Source organism: Chaetomium strumarium (assembly GCF_033439665.1).
Source record: "Chaetomium strumarium strain CBS 333.67 chromosome Unknown B0T15scaffold_4, whole genome shotgun sequence".
NCBI lineage: Eukaryota > Fungi > Ascomycota > Sordariomycetes > Sordariales > Chaetomiaceae > Chaetomium > Chaetomium strumarium.
The window spans coordinates 1,119,896-1,137,903 of NW_026944432.1; the positions used below are offsets into that span (position 1 = coordinate 1,119,896).

At 56.1% G+C, this 18,008-nt stretch overlaps 7 protein-coding genes across 7 annotated transcripts; 5 read left to right on the top strand and 2 right to left on the bottom strand.

Annotated features, from left to right (window-relative positions):
* The first annotated feature begins 8 nt into the window (after positions 1-8).
* On the top strand, positions 9-3,365 carry B0T15DRAFT_194294 (uncharacterized protein). The gene is made up of 7 exons (XM_062862489.1): positions 9-164; positions 246-268; positions 331-369; positions 429-534; positions 598-731; positions 809-2,816; positions 2,885-3,365. The coding sequence occupies exons 1-7, from the start codon at positions 130-132 to the stop codon at positions 2,982-2,984; spliced, it is 2,445 nt and encodes an 814-aa protein (XP_062721128.1). The 5' UTR covers positions 9-129; the 3' UTR covers positions 2,985-3,365.
* A 1-nt stretch (position 3,366) lies between these two features.
* Positions 3,367-4,716, top strand: B0T15DRAFT_194459 (uncharacterized protein). The gene is made up of 2 exons (XM_062862491.1): positions 3,367-3,648; positions 3,708-4,716. The coding sequence occupies exon 2, from the start codon at positions 3,768-3,770 to the stop codon at positions 4,428-4,430; it is 663 nt and encodes a 220-aa protein (XP_062721129.1). The 5' UTR covers positions 3,367-3,648; positions 3,708-3,767; the 3' UTR covers positions 4,431-4,716.
* Positions 4,436-5,799, top strand: B0T15DRAFT_396413 (amidohydrolase 3; the record flags this gene model as incomplete). The annotated part of the gene is made up of 2 exons (XM_062864837.1): positions 4,436-4,904; positions 4,973-5,799. The coding sequence occupies 2 exons, from the start codon at positions 4,436-4,438 to the stop codon at positions 5,797-5,799; spliced, it is 1,296 nt and encodes a 431-aa protein (XP_062721130.1).
* Positions 5,800-6,488: 689 nt separating this feature from the next.
* B0T15DRAFT_434095 (SPX domain-containing protein) lies at positions 6,489-8,805 on the bottom strand. Its single transcript, XM_062865792.1, has 3 exons — positions 8,417-8,805; positions 8,156-8,356; positions 6,489-8,092 (listed from the first exon to the last, which is right to left on the bottom strand). Exons 1-3 carry the CDS (start codon positions 8,466-8,468, stop codon positions 6,828-6,830), a joined length of 1,518 nt encoding a protein of 505 aa, XP_062721131.1. The 5' UTR covers positions 8,469-8,805; the 3' UTR covers positions 6,489-6,827.
* Positions 8,806-11,589: 2,784 nt separating this feature from the next.
* B0T15DRAFT_532048 (Mpp10 protein-domain-containing protein) lies at positions 11,590-14,279 on the top strand. The gene has a single exon (XM_062869291.1). It carries the CDS (start codon positions 11,661-11,663, stop codon positions 13,953-13,955), a length of 2,295 nt encoding a protein of 764 aa, XP_062721132.1. The 5' UTR covers positions 11,590-11,660; the 3' UTR covers positions 13,956-14,279.
* A 64-nt stretch (positions 14,280-14,343) lies between these two features.
* B0T15DRAFT_434101 (uncharacterized protein) lies at positions 14,344-15,650 on the top strand. Its single transcript, XM_062865793.1, has 3 exons — positions 14,344-14,542; positions 14,636-14,813; positions 14,891-15,650. The coding sequence occupies exons 1-3, from the start codon at positions 14,500-14,502 to the stop codon at positions 15,339-15,341; spliced, it is 672 nt and encodes a 223-aa protein (XP_062721133.1). The 5' UTR covers positions 14,344-14,499; the 3' UTR covers positions 15,342-15,650.
* Position 15,651: 1 nt separating this feature from the next.
* Positions 15,652-17,650, bottom strand: B0T15DRAFT_532051 (Tubulin/FtsZ, GTPase domain-containing protein). Its single transcript, XM_062869292.1, has 6 exons — positions 17,482-17,650; positions 17,387-17,427; positions 17,132-17,298; positions 16,894-17,076; positions 16,082-16,840; positions 15,652-16,027 (listed from the first exon to the last, which is right to left on the bottom strand). The coding sequence occupies exons 1-6, from the start codon at positions 17,487-17,489 to the stop codon at positions 15,797-15,799; spliced, it is 1,389 nt and encodes a 462-aa protein (XP_062721134.1). The 5' UTR covers positions 17,490-17,650; the 3' UTR covers positions 15,652-15,796.
* Between the last annotated feature and the right edge of the window lie 358 nt (positions 17,651-18,008).

The window sequence follows — 18,008 nt, forward strand, 5'->3', positions numbered from 1 at the left end:
CCTTCGGCGCCAGCACATCCTATCAGTCCGATTCAGGAAGCCGCCATTACCTCGACCAACCGCCGGTCTGGTCGGCGAACCGACGGCGCTGTACGATAGATCTGACTTGCGCCGCCGACAACCATCAGCATGAGCAGCAGCCGCATGGATGCAGGGCTCCCAGCGTATGTTGCAACCTTCGTTTATCTGTGGCGACCTGGTTTCAGTTTGGAGGAGGAAGTAAAGCTAACCTGTGTTTGTAACAGCCAGCCAAACCTTCGCGTCACGAGTAATGCCCCTTTCTTGCGATTCGGTCTTCGACCGCGGCTTCGTGCTAACCCGCCCGTTTAGTCATCGCTGCCGACGGACTATACAAACGAGATGTCTTCAGTATGTATCTAATCTCGGTGCTTATCTAGGAAGCACCCCATGCTGACCACCCTTTACAGGGTTCCCAGATCCTTTTGCAGTCGCCACCATCAACGGTGAGCAGACCAAGACGACAACAGTTTCCAAGAAGACCCTCAACCCGTACTGGAATGAGAGTTTCGACTTGTACGTGATACCCTTGCCACTGGCCCTGGTCGCCTGTTGACAGTGTGATTTACAACACAACAGCAAGGTCAACGAGGACAGCATCCTCGCCGTGCAGGTTTTCGATCAAAAGAAGTTCAAAAAGAAGGACCAGGGGTTTCTTGGTGTCATCAATATCCGAATAGGAGATGTCATCGAGTTGGTCCCTGAAGCTGACGGTACGGAACTCCGCCTTGGCGACGCCGCTACCCATGACTCTATAACCTCAGCTAACGTGGATGCTACGCCTTTGTAGATAAAATGCTTACACGAGACCTCAAGAAATCCGCCGACAACCTTGTGGTACACGGCAAACTGATCATCAACCTCTCAACGAACCTGACAGCTCCGACCCGCATGCCACAACCATCTACTGCGTCATCCAGCAGGCCCTCCTTACTCAGTCCTCAAGCCTCTACTATCTCTAACGGCGACCGAGCTTCTGACAGACCGGCCTCGGCCATGTCCGGCCCCAATGGCACGCCCGCGGTGGGGGCGCAAATGTCCATGCCCCACCGCCCGTCGAGTTTAGTCTCGACCCAGTCAGCCACTGCACCTACCGCGAACGGGTCGGCGCACCCGCGGCAGCAGACCACGACACTAAGCCCTTTCGAAGATGCTCAGGGCCGATTGCCAGCCGGTTGGGAACGCCGCGAAGACAATCTCGGGAGAACGTACTATGTCGACCATAACACGAGGACGACGAGCTGGAACAGGCCGACAGGCACGGGGGCGGCCGAGACCCGCAACGCTGAGGCAAACACACAGGCCGAACGGCAGAGGCACCAGAATCGCACGCTTCCTGAAGACCGCACCGGCTCGAACTCGCCGACTCTACAGGCGCAACAAGCGGCAACCCAGGCCGCCGCCGCTCAGACGATGCTGCACACAGGATCCACATCTGCCGGGACGGGCGAGCTTCCTCCTGGCTGGGAACAGAGGTGGACTCCGGAAGGCAGGCCGTACTTTGTCGATCATAACACTCGGACGACAACATGGGTAGATCCGCGGCGGCAGCAGTACATTCGAATGTACGGTCCGCAAGCCGGCGCGAACGGCGCAATCCAACAGCAGCCGGTTTCTCAGCTTGGGCCCCTGCCTAGTGGTTGGGAGATGCGGCTAACCAACACGGCGCGTGTCTACTTTGTGGACCACAACACCAAGACGACGACCTGGGACGACCCACGACTCCCCTCTTCGCTCGACCAAAATGTCCCGCAATATAAGCGTGATTTCCGGAGGAAGCTCATCTACTTCCGGTCCCAGCCAGCCATGCGCATCCTCTCCGGGCAGTGTCACATCAAGGTCCGGAGATCGCACATCTTCGAGGATTCATTTGCGGAGATCTCGCGATTGTCAGCTACGGATCTGAAGAAGCGGCTGATGATCAAGTTCGACGGCGAGGACGGCTTGGACTACGGCGGTTTGTCCCGAGAGTTCTTCTTCCTATTGTCTCACGAAATGTTCAACCCCTTCTACTGTCTGTTTGAGTACTCGGCGCACGACAATTATACCCTGCAAATCAACCCGCACTCGGGTATCAACCCGGAGCACCTTAATTACTTCAAGTTCATTGGGCGCGTCGTCGGCCTGGCCATCTTCCACCGGCGGTTCCTGGACGCCTTCTTCGTCGGGGCGCTGTACAAGATGATGCTTGGCAAGTCGGTAGTGCTACAGGACATGGAAGGAGTGGATGCCGACTTCTACCGGTCACTGCAGTGGATGCTGGACAACGACATCTCTGGCGGGATCCTCGAGCAGACGTTCTCGACGGAGGACGAGCGCTTCGGCGTCATCACGGTCGAGGACCTCAAGCCGAACGGGCGGAACATCGAGGTGACGAACGAGAACAAGAAGGAATACGTGGACTTGATGGTCAAGTGGCGCATAGAGAAGCGCATTGCCGAGCAGTTCGCGGCCTTCAAGGCGGGCTTCGAGGAGCTGATCCCGCAGGACCTCATCAACGTGTTCGACGAGCGCGAGCTGGAGCTGCTGATCGGCGGTATCGCCGAGATCGACGTGGACGACTGGAAGAAGCATACCGACTACCGCGGATACACCGAGTCGGACCCGGTGATCCAGTTCTTCTGGCAGACAGTGCGATCGTGGGACGGCGAGCAGAAGTCGCGGTTGCTGCAGTTCACCACGGGCACGTCGCGTATACCGGTCAACGGGTTCAAGGATTTGCAGGGCAGCGACGGGCCAAGACGGTTCACGATTGAGAAGGCGGGCGAGATCACGAACTTGCCCAAAGCACATACTTGGTGGGTTGCCCTTGTGTAATGTTGATGATGATATGAGAGAGGCTCATCTGCTAACATGGTATCCTCAGTTTCAACCGCTTGGACCTGCCTCCATACACGTCGCTGGAGATGCTGCAGCAGAAGCTCACGATTGCTGTGGAGGAGACGATGGGTTTCGGACAGGAGTAAAATATGTTGGGCGGTCGGATACGGGTTCTGGTAGCCTTTTTTCTTCTTTTTCTCGTTTTTGCATTTTACAACGGTGTTGCGTTGGCTGTGGTCCTTTTTAAACCTAGCAGTACTCTCTACTTTTACTTCGTGTTCCTACGACTCGGGTCCTCTAAGCGCCTCCTGTATATAGATTCATGGATGTACTCTGTTCACCTCCCGCTTTGATTCGATATGTGGTACAGCATAGAGGTGCGTCTTTGTAGCTCACCCGCTCCGAGGAACGTTTATGAGTGAAAGGGGAGGGAGTCTTGTTTTGTATTCAGTCAATACAAGAAGTCACGACAGCCAGTGGTAACGGTAGAAAGCTCACAGCAATGCCCAGTATAGAAGACCATCTAGTTGCCTAGTCCAAGTGAATATGCTGTATATCCATGATTAGGTTACCTTACACAGTACCTACCTTAGGTAGGTAGGTAGGTAGGTTGGCTACCTAGGTGATATGAGATGCCCCTCAACATTGATTAGATACGAGCCGACCGGGATGGAGGGACGATAACCGGCACCGGCACCGGCACCGGTGTGGATTCTTCACGACCGCCTTTTTACCTCCTTGTGTCTACCCTTCGCAACTTCAATTACTACCGAGTTAGGTTGAACCAGCGAACTGACTTTGAAGCGAATCGTACTTTCGTAAGATCACCCGCTTTGCTGGAGCACACCGCTCACTAACTTCTGCACAAGACGCTTTTGAGGTTACTCCTGCCAAGAAATTTATTTCTCAACTCGCGAGGGGAGCCCAGGATGGCCTCACCTTCCTCGTCCTCCGCTGCCCTGAGGTGGGGCCTTGGCCTGTTCCTCCTCGTAGGCGGTATCGCCGCCGTGCTCGGCCTGCAGCCTCATCTGGGGCTGCGCCAGGGTGTATTCAGCTCCTCGTCATCCTCCTCCTTCTCCCCCTCCTCTTCCAACCCCCGCCAGGCGGACGACGACGACCGGACATACTGCTACCAAGCCGTCCGCACAGCTGCCGCCCTCGGCCTCAACCCGGAGAAGGAGGAGGACATGGTCAACTGCTTCTCGGTCTCCCCCGCCAAGGGCACATTCACCCGCGTCTTTCGCTCCAACAACAGTGAGGATTATGAGATCCGGCGGGGCTATGTCCTCCCGGGCCTGTGGGACGGCCACGGCCACCTGCTGCCGTACGGCGAGTTCCTGCACTCGGCCGACCTGTTTGGCGCCGCCTCGCCGGACGAGGTCAGGCGCCGGCTGAGGGAGTATCTCGGCCGCAATCCGGGCGTCGGGACGAGGGACGCGTGGGCGCGAGGGATCGGCTGGGATCAGATGGCGCTGGGGGAGATGCCTACTGCTGCAGGTACTCCCTTCCCCTGGGGGAGTGTGTGGTTGGGTTGGGGGAGTTGGGTGAAACGGTCCTTTTTTTCCCCCTTGGCTAACTTGAGTGGTAAATAAAGGATATGCTGGAGCAGGATGAGATGCTGAAGGGGAAGTATTTCATGCTGGACCGCGTCGATGTGCACTGTGCCTGGGTGTCGCAAGCGGTGCTCGACTTGCTGCCCCGCGACCTGCCGGATGAGGTTCCCGGTGGGGAGATCGTGCGGACACCGGGGATGGGCGTCTTCTGCGACAATGCGATGGATCTGGTTACGCCGCTGTGGCCGAAACCCGGCGTCGAGAGGAAGAAGACGTATATTGCCTCGGCGATGAAGGAGCTGCACAAGGTCGGGCTCGTGGGCATGCATGATGCGGGCGTACTGCCGGGGGATATCGCCATGTATGACCAGATGAGCCGGACGGATGACTGGACGCTCAGGGTCTACGCCATGGTCGAGTGCCCGGAGCGGAACAGCTTCTGCCCAGAGGAGGCGGCCAAGGTGGAGCATCCGGATGGCATGCTCTCGGTCAGGAGCGTGAAGCTGTTTGCCGGTAAGTCTCCAGGCTACCAACACTGGAACCGGACGATATCTTTTAACCGCCTCTCTTAACATGCACAGACGGCGCCCTGGGAAGCTGGGGCAGCGCCATGATCGAACCCTACTCGGACCGCCCGGACACGAGGGGCTCGCTTCTCGTCAACGCCTCGACCCTGACCTCCCTCGCCAGATCCTGGTCTGCCGCCGGCTTCCAAGTCAACATCCACGCCATCGGCGACCTAGCCAACCGACTGGCCATTGACGCTCTCGAGGCATCCCTCCACGACCTCTGCCCCGACCAGGAGCAGAAGAACCTCTCCGCCTGCCAGTCCCGCCACCGCTTCCGCATCGAACACTCCCAAATCATCCACCCGGCCGACCAGAAACGCATGCACGACATCGGCATCATCCCCTCGATCCAGCCCACCCACGCCACCTCGGACATGGCCTACGCCGCGCTCCGCCTCGGCGACGAGAGGATCCGCACCGAGGCGTACCGCATGCGCTCTCTGCTCGACATCGGCCCCGTGCTGGGCAGCGACTTCCCCGTGGAACCGCCGAACCCGTTCGAGGGCGTGTACGCGGCCGTCATGAGGAAGAATCCGCGGACGGGCCGGGGGCCGCCGGGGTATGAAGACGGGTGGCATGTCGAAGAGGCTCTGAGTGTGGAACAGGCCCTGGACGGGTTTACGCGGGGGGCTGCGTGGGGCGCCTTTCTGGAGGGGAAGGCGGGCGTCATCCAGGAGGGGGCGTTTGGTGATTGGGTTGTGTTGGATGAGGATATTGCGCAGGTTGGGGCGGAGGAGTTGAGGCATCTGAACGTCCGCGAGACATGGGTTGGCGGAAAGAGGGTTTATCAGAGGATTGGTGGGGATGAGGGCGGGAGCAGAGAGAAGGAGGATCTGTAGATGGCGTACCTTAGGGAGACACTCTGCGTTACGGGTGAGATTCGGTGAGTTTATTGACGCCCGTGCCTAGAGGTGCCAGCGGAGTTGCAACGCTTCGCCGACCTGTCCCAGTTACCCCTGAACGGCGGACTGCAGCCTCTGGATCCTCTTGATAGCAGGATGAGTATTCAGTATTAGTGTTCAGCTACCGTGATGCATCTAAGTCGGGGCGGGAATGGAATGGACGGGAGTTAACTAAGTTACCGTACCTAGGCACCTATGCCTCCTGGCTGGGAAACCTCTGCTGTGAGGGTGCCGTTGGAGGTGCCCAGTATCGGGGCGCTGACGATGAACGGATGTCGCGCGTGGGGGAACCAGGTAGACAGTTTCCTGCGCCATCTTGGTTGGGTCCCCCCTTGTTAAATTATTCGAAAGATTGGTGAGCGGAAATGTGTTGTAAGATCGTTGGGTGTCTCGATGCGAGAGATCCCCCCTGAATGATAATTGGAGAGGCCGGGTTAAGGTACTTTCTAACTAAGTTCTCTCAGATGCAGTCTCATTTAGCACCTTTCACTGTGATTCGGAGAATCGCTAGTCCGTCATCGTTATTATCGCATCGCTTTGTGTAGGCAGGCTTCTCGGGGATACGGAAGCGTGGTTGGCCCATGCATCCAACCAAGCCTCGAGCTTACACTCAATGTGCGCTTATTTGATGCAAGTTACTTATATTTGTCCCTCATTGCTACCTCGCGTTTCCCGCCCCATCAGCCAGTCTACCCCGATGTCCCCTGACGATCTACATCCAGAAAGCCGCCTTGCACATCCATATATCATGCAGTCGTGAGGCATCGTTCGTTGCGGCATATGAGTCCGGGCAAGGCTCCGCTATACGCTGTTCCACACCCCGATCCATGCGAGAGACAAAGATGGAAATCTTGAACAAGGAAAGAAATAAACCAAAACCGAAAATGCTGACGACCACCAAACTGATTCCGGAGACATAGTGGTCAACACCTCCTTGCGACACCTACTCTGCGACTATGGAACCATCATATCGCGGTGTTACCCATAACCATCACCAACAACACCCCATTCAGGACGCAAGACCCGGCAAAAGCCACCCAGACGGCTAGCCTGTACAACAGGCTTACCTTATCCCTTCTTGATCCGGTCATACACAACCCGGCGCACGCCGCCCCCAGACTGGCCACGATCCCCAGTGTGGCGCCCGCGTCCACCTCCAACCTCATCTTGTGCCGGCCCGTCGTAATCAGCAGGGTTGCAATGGCCATCAACAGAAACGATGCCGCGAAACAACCCAACGTCCCCCACAGCAGCACCCGCTCCCTATACCGCGCCACCCGCTGGTCGGGAATGCTGGGGAGCACATAAGCCGCACGATATGCGCTGTAGCCGGAGGGGAACTGCTGGTCGTCCGAGCAAGAGGTATAGTCGCGGTTCGAGACCGACGTCCGCCGGCTGTGCCGGTTGGAAGGGTAGGCGGTTGAGCGGAGGTCGTCCTCGCCATCCGTTTCGGTGCCGATGCCGATCCTGCCGCCCGGAGGTGTTGCGAAGTAACTTCCTTCGCCAACAGAACGGTTTGAGCCGTAGTCGTAGTGGCTGCCGGTAGAATGAGTGTGGAGGAGGGCGCTGCGCTCGGTGTCTTCGCCGGATTTCATTGTGCGCGGGGATATCCAGGCGCTCAGCTTGGTGAAGGGCGTCGCGAAGAATGCTGCGAGACCCTTTATCACCGCCAAGCTGCTGTCCTCGTTGGGGTCGATGTAAATCGCATACTCGCCATCGCCGTTCCTGTCGACATCACCTGCCTCGCTGCCATAGTCGTACTCGTTCCAGTAGCCGACATTGGGTGGGGGCTCTGGCGCGACAATGGTTTCGCTTGGCGAGAGATCTGCAGTGGGTGGGCGGGACGGTTGGGCCTCAGTGCTGGGCATGGTGATTCGACCATCCGGGTTCGTCGGCAGTGCTGCACGTAGTGTCCCAAGCAGATCCATGTACTGGGTGTGCAGCTGTGAGAAGTCGCGTTTCGTGAAGCTCTTGGGGTGAGAGAGTACGTTATCCCTGAAACGGGAGCCCAACGTCGACGAGCCGGTCCACTTTCTGTACTTCTTAAGTATCTTGCGGAAAGCGACGATTTGCGCATTGACGAAGCGCTGAAGAGCCTTGATGTCGTCACCGCATTGTAGCAACGTCTGCTCGTACTTGGCAAACCGCGACTGCCGCTTCAACGGTATGCGATCCCGCCCGGAAGTCGCGCAGCGTAGGATCAGTCTGTGAATCTGGCCGGATAGATGCTCTAAAACAGAGAGCTATTAGTCTTTCGAGCAGTGAGACGGGCCAGCTGCTGTCGGGCACATACGTATCCGCCGTGCGATCTCGTCGGCTTTGCTGGTGACGAACAGATCCACGCGATCATGTTGCCGGCACAGCTCCGCATAGAAATCATCCTCAAATTTACGCAGCGCGGTGTTGGGGCGCCCTGGAATCGCTATCGCGGTGGCCTGGTCCTTGGTCGTGTGCGCTTTGATGTGGTGTTTCAGCGAGTTGTAATCAATGTTGTCTGGCATGCAGGAGGTCAGCGACAGCCAATGGTTATCCAGCTCGACACTGTTCAACGTACGAAGACTCCATTGTGGTACAGACTCCCTCTCAAATTGTTCTCCGTATTTCATATCTCTGCTCCGCCTGTCGTGTTTCTGCAACCACGATCCTGCACCCGAATGCTATTTTGTATACAGTGACGACAATGGCAAATCGGTGACGCAAAGGATCGCCGGCAGGCAACGGCTTGACCTTAGCACCAGAAGGTCTGTAGGACGGGTTGGTAGTTGTGGTCGCGAGAAACGGTGCTGATGGACAATATTCTTCGGTGAAAGGAAGACGATTCAGTTTTGTGACGTGGGAGCAGTTTTGAAATCGGCAATGGGCAGGAGGCGAACAGAGCAGTTGGTGTGATAGTTGTACTGGAATATAAAGTCCTCCACAACCAACAGTGAGCCGAGTTTGGAGTCGCTTGCGTCTGGGACGGTGGACCCCTGCAATCGAAACGGGAAACAGCTACGCAGGGGCCGGGGCTAGGCCCGGCCTCCAGCCCCGCCAGACAAACTTGTCTCCGATCCACTCAGAAACCCAACCTACCGATCAGAAACAGATATGGACAGGCTAGTGTAGTACAGTAATACCTAACCGTTACATACGAACATGATATCCTGTACACCAAGGCAAGTCACGGTGTTCGTAGAACAGCTCACGGGCGGCACGTTCGGGCAAATTGCGGAGGATGCTACAACTGGGACTGGACAGCGGCCAGTATCTAAGTTATGGCCTAGACAAACCTGGGCTAGGAGACCGGAATCCGTTCTGAGTCCAACATTTCACTCCTCTCCTACATGTAAACCCAACCCGATGGGTGAACAAGAGCAATGAGTTTTGGCGTCATTGACCTACTGCTACCTACTCGTTATCTTACCTACCTTCCGTGGGTTTCATGGGGATAGGACACAACCACATGATAGTATCGCCACTTCACCGACACCTCGCATGTGCCCTCTCAGAAGTGATCCCGAGCATCACGGGTGACGCTGCCGGAAGCCGTTGCATATTGCATGCGACATCCTACATTCCGAACTGCAACGGCTGTTCGTTACCGATAGAAGCCACTCGCTGGACGGAACGAACGCTGTTATCATGAGATGTCAGCTTGGTGGAGGAACCTTTGCCGAGGCCGCTTCCACAGCATCGCCCGCAGTATGTATGGTCGTCATCGAGACTGGCTGTCAAGGTTATTACTACCTATACAGCTTGACGCTCCGCAGCCCACGTGGGTGAAGCAATGGCTCCTAGTGGCTGCTTGGTTCCTCTCCACCAGCGTAGCTACATATGCAGAAGAAGAAGCATGCCAATGCATGCCGGAAGAATTGCCATTGTCCGATGCCGGTCCGAAGGCCAGTATTTAACGCTATTGGACTGCATGGATAACCGCGGTGTGGATGCGGCTCCGGTATCCGAGAGCATGACCCCTGCAACTGCTCACCTTCCGCCGGTAAAGACACAACGGTCCCAGAGGGTGTAGGTACCCAGGTACAATACCTTATGTGTTTAACATGTACACTATGTAGTGTACGGAGCATACATATCTGTTGGGTGCGGGCAATGGCTCTTGTAGACAGGCGTACTGGGCCTAAGCGAAACTTTAGTCCCAAGTTGAAGCTTCGATAAGAATCTTACCGTCCTGCACTAGTAGACGATGTACAGAGTACCGTAGCATCTGCTGTGGTTGTGGTTGGTTGCTCATCAGACTGTTCGTATCCAATAAAGATGTGGTTCCGTCTGCCGCCGTCTGGAACACACACAATGTAACCTTGACGACTCGAACCGATAGGGCCGATGCTAAGCTGGAACCTTGGCCCGACTCTCCTCCTGCAAAGGCATGCGGCAGCAAGCTGCTCTGGACCCTGAAAGGTAAGTGCTCACGTGCGGCCAAGCCGACTGTTGGAGGTTTGGAGTTGAGCTGAGCTGCGAGCAACAAGAAATCGTAGCAGATGACTTACAAAGGCCAGGTGACTTCCTGTCCAATGTAGAGTGCCAGTGAAATAGGCAGTGAACGTCCATGTAATTGCAGCTCATCGAGCGGTTATATGTAGGTTTGTCTTCAACTGACCTACCTGAGACCAGCACAAGCTTTCGAGGAACTGAAGGTGATGCGGGTCGCTCCGCGGAAGTTTTCAGATTTTCACCGGACAAGTGTGTGGTGGAGAAATGTCTGCGTTGTGTCTGTCACATTCTCCTCTGGTTGGCACACGGCTGTGACGCTGGCTGTTGCACGCAAAGACTGTGCAGCATGTCAAGAAGGGAAAGCTTTCGTGTGATCATTTTCCCAAGCATACCACACATAAATGGTTAATAAGCACAACACCCAGAACGGTAAGAAAAGCCAGCTGGACTGTGGGTAGCACGTCGTGATGGAGCAGCCACAATGTAACTGTCCTGGTCTCGATTTTTGTTGCCCCTCTCTACAGTACACGTCGAGCAACTACGGTACCTACTAGTAGGTACCTATGGTACCTATTCCTGCACGCTGTGTCCACTACAGTTGTTGCCTCGAACCTCGTCGTCCAGTGGGCCTTGGATTTCGTTGGCAGAAGGTTGCATCCAGTCTCAACGGCTGGCCGGACCACCAAATCCGGTGGCAATACTCCGTATTTCAGTTGAAGATGATTCGATAGACTCCGGCACCTGCTACGATCTGTGAGGCAGTGGCTCGGAGTAGATGAGCGACCAGTGCTGAAAGAGGAAAAATAATGTATCTTCGGGACTACATATGCCGCCGGGGGCAGATGACCTTCGGCTGAGCTTATGATCTCAAGATGGGTTCCGATCCAGTTGGTTACGAATTCGTCATACACGCCGTTGTTCCGTCGATGGCTCTCATTCAGGGTTGAAGGTGGTTGTCTTGCTGCTGCCACCAAGTGTGCTTTGTGTTCCTGTCCCACCCTAAAAATCATAATAAAACCAGTACTTTTAGTTCGGTACGGCATACGCTTAACTACTAGCAGAGGTTCGGACCGGTGACTCATCTCTAGTAATTTGCAGACTTGTAAATGTGAATAACATCGCTTGTCAGTTGAAAAGAACCTGGGCTGCTTGAAGAAGCAGAAGCCTTGCCCCACTAGTTAGCGTTAAAGTTCTCACCGCCTTCAATGAGACTTGTATGATTGGCTGAAAGGCCACGTTGCGGGGTCACCGGGTGCCGGGGATGAATTCGACCGTCCAAAAATTTTGGAGATAGGACCACCGAAATTTCCTCCGTGCAACGTGAGGTCAACGTCTGAGAGCCTGGCAAACGCGCCGCGGCGGCTACGAACATGGCGGGGACGTCCAGCACTACATCCTCTCTCACATCAACGTCACATACCTTGTCCCACGCCCCAGCCATGGCGCCAGCAGCTGTGCAAGCCGAGAGTGGCTCGGCCGTCACAGTCTTCCTCGACTCAACTTTCCCTTCAAATCGACACGTCTTTCTCCATCCATCGCCTTTGCTTCCCGCCGGCTCACTCCAGCTGACAAAAGAGGCGCTCGATTCACTGGCTGGACAGGTCGCCGACCAACAACAGCAGAGGATACGAGATGGGGGCAAAAAGCGCAAGCGGGAGGGTACCCAGGACAAGACCGCTGTCTTGAAAATCAGGAAGCTTCACATCGATGGTTTCGAGACAGGTCAGGTTTGGCAGCAAGCCAAGAAGATCATCACAAGCACGCTCCAGGAGTCCACTCACATGCTCAGGGAGCTTGAAGAGAACAACGAGATCGTGCACGTGGCGGAAGAGGATTCTAAGGATGCTAAGGCTATTATTGAGTTTGGCGAGGATGGATTTGAGCTGGGCTCTGACGAGGACGAGTCTGCCAGTAGCGGCGATACGGAAGAATCGGACGATGAAAGCGCTGGGCTCGAAGATGAGGAAATGCTCGATCTTGAGGCGGAAGAGGAGGAGGAGGAGGACGGAGAAGGGGAGGAAGTTGAAGTTGAAGATGAAGAAGAAGAGGAAGCAGGAGGAGAGGACGGAGAGGACGAAGGGGCTGGAGACGACAATGAAGCTGATGAGGAGCTTATCGAAGATCCCCACGGCCTCAACGACGGCTTCTTCTCGATAGATGAGTTCAACAAACAAACGCAATGGTTCGAAGATCAGGATGCCCGTGCAGACCCGAATACGGATCGCTTGAGCGATGAGGAATCAATCGACTGGCATGCTGATCCGTTCTCGGTCAAGAAGCCTCGCAAAAATGGGGAAGACGGAGAAGACGGAGAAGACGGAGAAGACGAGGACGAAGATGATGGGTCAGAACTCGATATCGATGAGGCGGAAGATGAAGATGAGACAGGCCCGGCCCCGAGGAAGGAAGATCTTCTCAAAGATCTGGATGAAGCTAGCGACGACGAAGAGGGTGGGGACCTACAGGACGATCTAAACGACATGGGCTTCGATCTTACAGCGAACGACATCTTCTACGATGATTTCTTTGCTCCGCCGAAGAAAAAGTGGAAGCCCGGTAGCTTCAAGAAGCGGAAATCCTTACCCAAGCCGTCTCGGCCGGATGACGCCGATATCGAGAGGGCTGAGAATGACGTTCGTCGTGACCTCTTTGATGATCTGTCCGAACGGTCCGATTCAGAGGATGCCCTGTCAGACGTTTCGGCTGGCGACCCGAAGTCGCGTCGTTCGGCCCATGAGCGGCGCCAAGCCAAGCTGGCGGAGGAGATCCGCAAGCTTGAGTCTGAACTGGTTGCCAAACGAGCCTGGACCCTTGCCGGTGAGGCTACCGCCGTCGACCGGCCGGTCAACTCCTTGCTCGAAGAGGACTTGGACTTTGAGCATGTCGGCAAGCCGGTTCCAGTCATCACCGAGGAAGTTTCTGAGTCTATCGAGGAGCTGATCAAACGGCGCATCCTGGCCCAAGAATTTGATGAGGTGCTCCGTCGGCGTCCAGACACCTTCGGCAGTCCGAGCGGCGCTCGCCGTGGCCTTGTCGATGTGGAGGACACCAAGGGCAAACAGAGTCTGGCAGAAATTTACGAGGAGGAACATGTCAAGAAGGCCAACCCAGACGCCTATGTCAGCCAGGCTGACGAGAAGCTCCGCCGTGACGAGGAGGAGATCAAGAATATGTGGAAGGAGATCAGCGCCAAGCTGGACGCGCTCAGCAGCTGGCATTACAAGCCCAAGCCTGCGGCACCGACTCTTACCGTTGTTTCTGACGTTGCTACAGTTGCTATGGAGGACGCACAGCCTACGACTGCCCAAGGCGTGGCGGGCGGTCAGAGCATGATTGCACCGCAGGAGGTGTACGCCCCTGGCAAGGACACAGCCGAGAAGGGCGAGGTAGTGGCTAAGAGCGGGTTGCCTGTAGCCAAGCAAGAGATGAGCCGTGAGGAGAAACTACGGAGACGCAGACGCGAGAAGGAGCGCGTCCGCAAGGCCGGCGGTGCTGACGCGAACAAGCCTGCCAGCAAGAAGGCTCAGGCTCAGCGCGAGGCAATGAATGACTTAAAGAAGGGCGGTGTCAGGGTCATTAACCGCAAGGGCGAGGTTGTGGGCTTAGATGGGAAGAAGGTGGTAGAGCAGAAGGGGCCGCAAAGTAGTGGTGCCTTTAAGCTGTAACGTACCGAAGCGGGTGTGATTCTTTAGCATGTACAATGTCGCTTGACAGTGAGAAGACACAACTCCCCGCTTGGGGCGGTCTCCGAGCGAAGGAGTTGGATCAAGGCCCAATTCGTGAACTGGAACAGTCCGCCGCTAGATTTCGGTGACTCCTAATTCCTCTCACAGGAACCTGTATCACGTCTCGACGTCTGCCCGGCTTATTAAAGCGGGAGTCTGGGGCTATGCAACACCTCAGCGAGAACTTGAAGCCGACTGGAGTCTTCGCTACGGATAGTAGGTTCGTTTTGTGACGTCGTGGCCCGGAAAAGCCAAGCGGCGCTGGAGATGTGGGGCGTAGGCCCTGTCGACCAATAGCGGCAGGCGTAATTGCTCCCCGTCAATTGGGTCCGTGCGTCCAGAGGCGAAATGCAATCGGGACCTCAACTCAAAGACCGCTCTCAAGTTGCCCGCCGTGGGGTTACGGCCTTCTGCTCGCAACATCCGCCAGCTTTACGAGCCTCTCCACTCCTTTTCAGCCTCTGCGGCACCTACAAGCCATACTATGCTTTCCTCCGCGAGGACAGGCGCCTCGCTGGCGCTGCGAGGTGAGTTTGCCTGCCACCCTTCATTTTGGTGTCTGAAGCAGCGAAACATGTTTCTCGCGATGTCGAATGCTTACATTCCGCCCGATTGCACAGCAAGGCCAACGAGCCAACTCGTACCCTTCCGTGCCGCGGCCGCGATTTCGTCCTCCTCCCGTAAAGATGCTGCGAGCGCCGTCCAGCCGCATGCCGGATACGGTCTCGCCCGGCGCGAGCGCAGGGAAGTCCCGCTCCCCAGCCAGGAGGGCACCAAGGGCGTAGTGCAATATGCGCTGTACGTTTCTTTCGCCCCTCGCGTTGCCATCGGACCTGCCTCGACTGTTTCTGCTAACAGCTATGTCTCGCTCCCAGCACAACCCTCGACCAGATAACTAACTGGGCGCGCCAGTCGTCCCTCTGGCCCATGACCTTCGGGCTGGCCTGCTGCGCCGTCGAGATGATGCACCTTTCGACCCCGCGCTACGACCAAGACAGGCTGGGAATCATTTTCCGTGCCTCGCCGCGGCAGTCCGACGTCATGATTGTGGCCGGGACGCTCACCAACAAGATGGCTCCGGCGTTGCGCCAAGTGTACGACCAGATGCCCGACCCGCGCTGGGTTATCAGCATGGGTTCGTGCGCGAACGGCGGCGGCTACTACCACTACAGCTACAGCGTGGTTCGGGGTTGTGATCGGATCGTGCCCGTGGATGTTTACGTGCCCGGCTGCCCCCCGACGAGTGAGGCGCTGATGTACGGGATTTTCCAGCTGCAGAGGAAGATGCGGACTACTAAGATCACAAGGATGTGGTACCGGAAGTAGAATGGAGATGGTGGGTTAGTGGGAGGGTTATTCTGGGGTTGTGGGACGGGATACATCTGGGAGGACGCCCGAGACTACAAAGCAGGTGGGGCGGTTGGCGAAGATTGCTTGCCGGATGCTTTGCCTTTCGTCTTCCTCATCATCCCAGGTGTACCGACTCTGTATATACGTCTGGAATCATCTGAGCAGCAATCCGTCTCGAACTGTACAGTATGCAGAGATTTGACTTGTACCGGGTCGGCGGTTGAGTTATTTGTTTCCCAACGCTGTCCAGGTTTATTCTGACCAGCTCTGCGAATCAATTTGGGGATAAATTGGTAGTAGATGCTTTAGAGCCTATCCATTCGCCGCCTCGTGCTCCGGAACGCCGTTAAACATAACAACCGTGCCAATGCCTATTGACTCCTTCCAACCTGTAAACGAAACGTAGCTGACCAACAGCTCGGGAGTCCCCTTCACCCCATCCTCTTGTCCGTCTCAGCCGAGGTCGCCTGCTCACCCAGATCAGGGTTGAGATAGTTGGCGTCCTCAGCCGCCTCGTACTCGGCAATAAGGTCGGCCACCACCTCCTTCGCTTCGTCAAACTCGCTGAGGTTGTCAGCAAACGGCGCCGTCTTCTTGTAGCCCTCCAAGAAAGCGTTTCGCTTCCGCATGCCTTCATACTGTCTGAATATCCTTTTGAAAAGCTGCACAAACTAGTCAGGAACATATACGCGCATTGCGAGGAGATCAATACATACCGTGGCAATGCTGGTGTGGTTCGCCAACATCAGCCCACTCACGCGATGGGCCATGGGGATGTACGGGCTTCTCTTGGTCAATGCCACCTGTATGCTTGCCGGACCCCATGGGATAAATGTAGCTAGACGACGCTCCCGGATGCGTAGTAGACTCTTGTGCACGTCCGTCGGGTCGACCTCGCCCTGGATGACGTTGAGAATGGAGATGTAGCAGCTCTTCTTTCCCGGGACGGTGGACACCATGCGGTTCTTGGGCTGCAACAAACGCCGCATGACGTCCAACACGGTGGTTTTGCGGACAGTCTTGGCCTGCTCGACTTGATCGCCAGTGAATGGCGTGTAGGCGGTCATCAAGAAGTGGCATCGGGGGGTAGGGATAAGGGAAGCGAGGATGCTGACGAGGTCGTTGTGCATGTAACCGGGGTATCTGAGGGTGGTGGTGCTGGCTGACATGACCGTTGACACCAATTGGTTCGTCTGCTGAAAGGACGGCTCCTGAAGATGGAGTCTGTCGGCCGCGATGTGTGCGAGAGCTCCATTGTCGAGCACCACCACGGAGTCGGCATTTTGGGTTAGGCGCCTCATGGTCAGCACGCTGTTATAGGGATGGACGACAACGTCACCCGAGTTAGTCGTATCCGGAAAGACCGAGTAAGTTTGTATGATCTTCTTGGGGAAGCGGTCGTTGAGCCTCTCGAGGAGGAACGATCCCAGGCCGGACCCCGTGCCTCCAGCGATGGAGTGCAGCATCATGAAGCCCTACTACGCGGTTAGCCGATGTGCAACAGTGGTGTGAGTCTGTCACGGCTCACCTCAAGCGAGTCACTACCATCCGCCTCCCGGTCGATCATCTCCATAATCTCTTCATGCACCAGCTCTCCGGTCTGATATCCATCACCCCAGTTGTTACCGGCTCCCACGCCGCTCTTGCCAACGTAGAAATTCTCAGGATTGTAAATGTTCCGATACGGACCCGTTTGTATCCCGTGGATAACCTGACCACATCTTAGCAGGCTGTATAGCGGTTCAATTCCCCGAGGTAACGCATACCCGTGGTTCAAGGTCGATCAGGATGGCCCGAGGGATGTAGCGCGTGTCGTCGCTTTGGTAGTAGAAGACATCTTTGCGGTCACCGCCCTCGGTCGCAAAGTCTTCGAGATTTCCGTCTTGGCTGATGCCATGCTCCTGGCAAAGCTGCTGCCAGAACTGACTTCCGACTTCATGTCGCTCAGTTAGCCTTGTCTCCGTTTGTGAGGGTGCAAGTGTTGACTCGGCGCCCAGTTGTCTCGCGGGGGGGACACTGACTGCTGTTGCCACACTGGCCAGCTTGGATTGTAATTATCTCTCTGTAGAAACTTAGTACTTAAGCAATGGGCGTTGAATGTCAGGTCTGTCTATACCTGGGCATTGTGAGGGCATTTAAGCGATTAGTGATGCTCGTCGGTCGAATCGCGGGTGCAGACGCGTCGCGACCGGATTTTGGACCCCGCCAACCCAACCTGAACGGGAGCTTGGATTCGGAGACAGCCCCACAGGCTAGACTTGAAACAAGGACCGACCCTTAGCGACAGGGCCCTGCATGTGGGGCGGGAATATGCAGCGAAGTTGGGTGGAACCATTGCTGCGGTCCTGGACCGTGGTTTTGGCCAGACGAACCCCTGTTCCAATTACCAGGTCGACGGACCACCCGCAGATTGCGCCTCTGCTGGAGAATCACGAGTTCGCTTTGACTTGTCCTCGCTGCACCACAGCAAGCCGAGCGACATCTCTCAGATAATAATCAGGATTAACCGGTACCGCCGGATATCTCGGATCGCATTCCACGAGAGCAGACCAGTCGCCCGGACAACACCTTCCGCGAAACAACTCGCATTCTTCGCTCTTGACCCGCCTTGCGATCTCTTTTGCGGAGAGCTATCACCCTTGA

Bases quoted from the DNA above. Each gene is read 5' to 3' on its own strand.
- B0T15DRAFT_434095 (XM_062865792.1), bottom strand. From the start codon at position 8,468: ATGAAATACGGAGAACAATTTGAGAGGGAGTCTGTACCACAATGGAGT. The intron at 8,357-8,416 runs GTACGTTGAACA...CCTGCATGCCAG, and splicing joins TGTACCACAATGGAGTCTTC to ACAACATTGATTACAACTCG. The intron at 8,093-8,155 runs GTATGTGCCCGA...TCTCTGTTTTAG, and splicing joins CGAGATCGCACGGCGGATAC to AGCATCTATCCGGCCAGATT.
- B0T15DRAFT_434101 (XM_062865793.1), top strand. From the start codon at position 14,500: ATGCTTTCCTCCGCGAGGACAGGCGCCTCGCTGGCGCTGCGAG. The intron at 14,543-14,635 runs GTGAGTTTGCCT...CCGATTGCACAG, and splicing joins CGCCTCGCTGGCGCTGCGAG to CAAGGCCAACGAGCCAACTC. The intron at 14,814-14,890 runs GTACGTTTCTTT...TCTCGCTCCCAG, and splicing joins GGCGTAGTGCAATATGCGCT to CACAACCCTCGACCAGATAA.
- B0T15DRAFT_194294 (XM_062862489.1), top strand. From the start codon at position 130: ATGAGCAGCAGCCGCATGGATGCAGGGCTCCCAGC. The intron at 535-597 runs GTACGTGATACC...ACAACACAACAG, and splicing joins TGGAATGAGAGTTTCGACTT to CAAGGTCAACGAGGACAGCA. The intron at 2,817-2,884 runs GTGGGTTGCCCT...TGGTATCCTCAG, and splicing joins TTGCCCAAAGCACATACTTG to TTTCAACCGCTTGGACCTGC.
- B0T15DRAFT_532048 (XM_062869291.1), top strand. From the start codon at position 11,661: ATGGCGGGGACGTCCAGCACTACATCCTCTCTCACATCAACGTCACAT.
- B0T15DRAFT_194459 (XM_062862491.1), top strand. From the start codon at position 3,768: ATGGCCTCACCTTCCTCGTCCTCCGCTGCCCTGAGGTGGGGCCTTGGC.
- B0T15DRAFT_532051 (XM_062869292.1), bottom strand. The intron at 16,841-16,893 runs GTGAGCCGTGAC...ACCGCGTAGTAG, and splicing joins ATGGTAGTGACTCGCTTGAG to GGCTTCATGATGCTGCACTC. The intron at 16,028-16,081 runs GTATGTATTGAT...TAGTTTGTGCAG, and splicing joins ACCACACCAGCATTGCCACG to CTTTTCAAAAGGATATTCAG.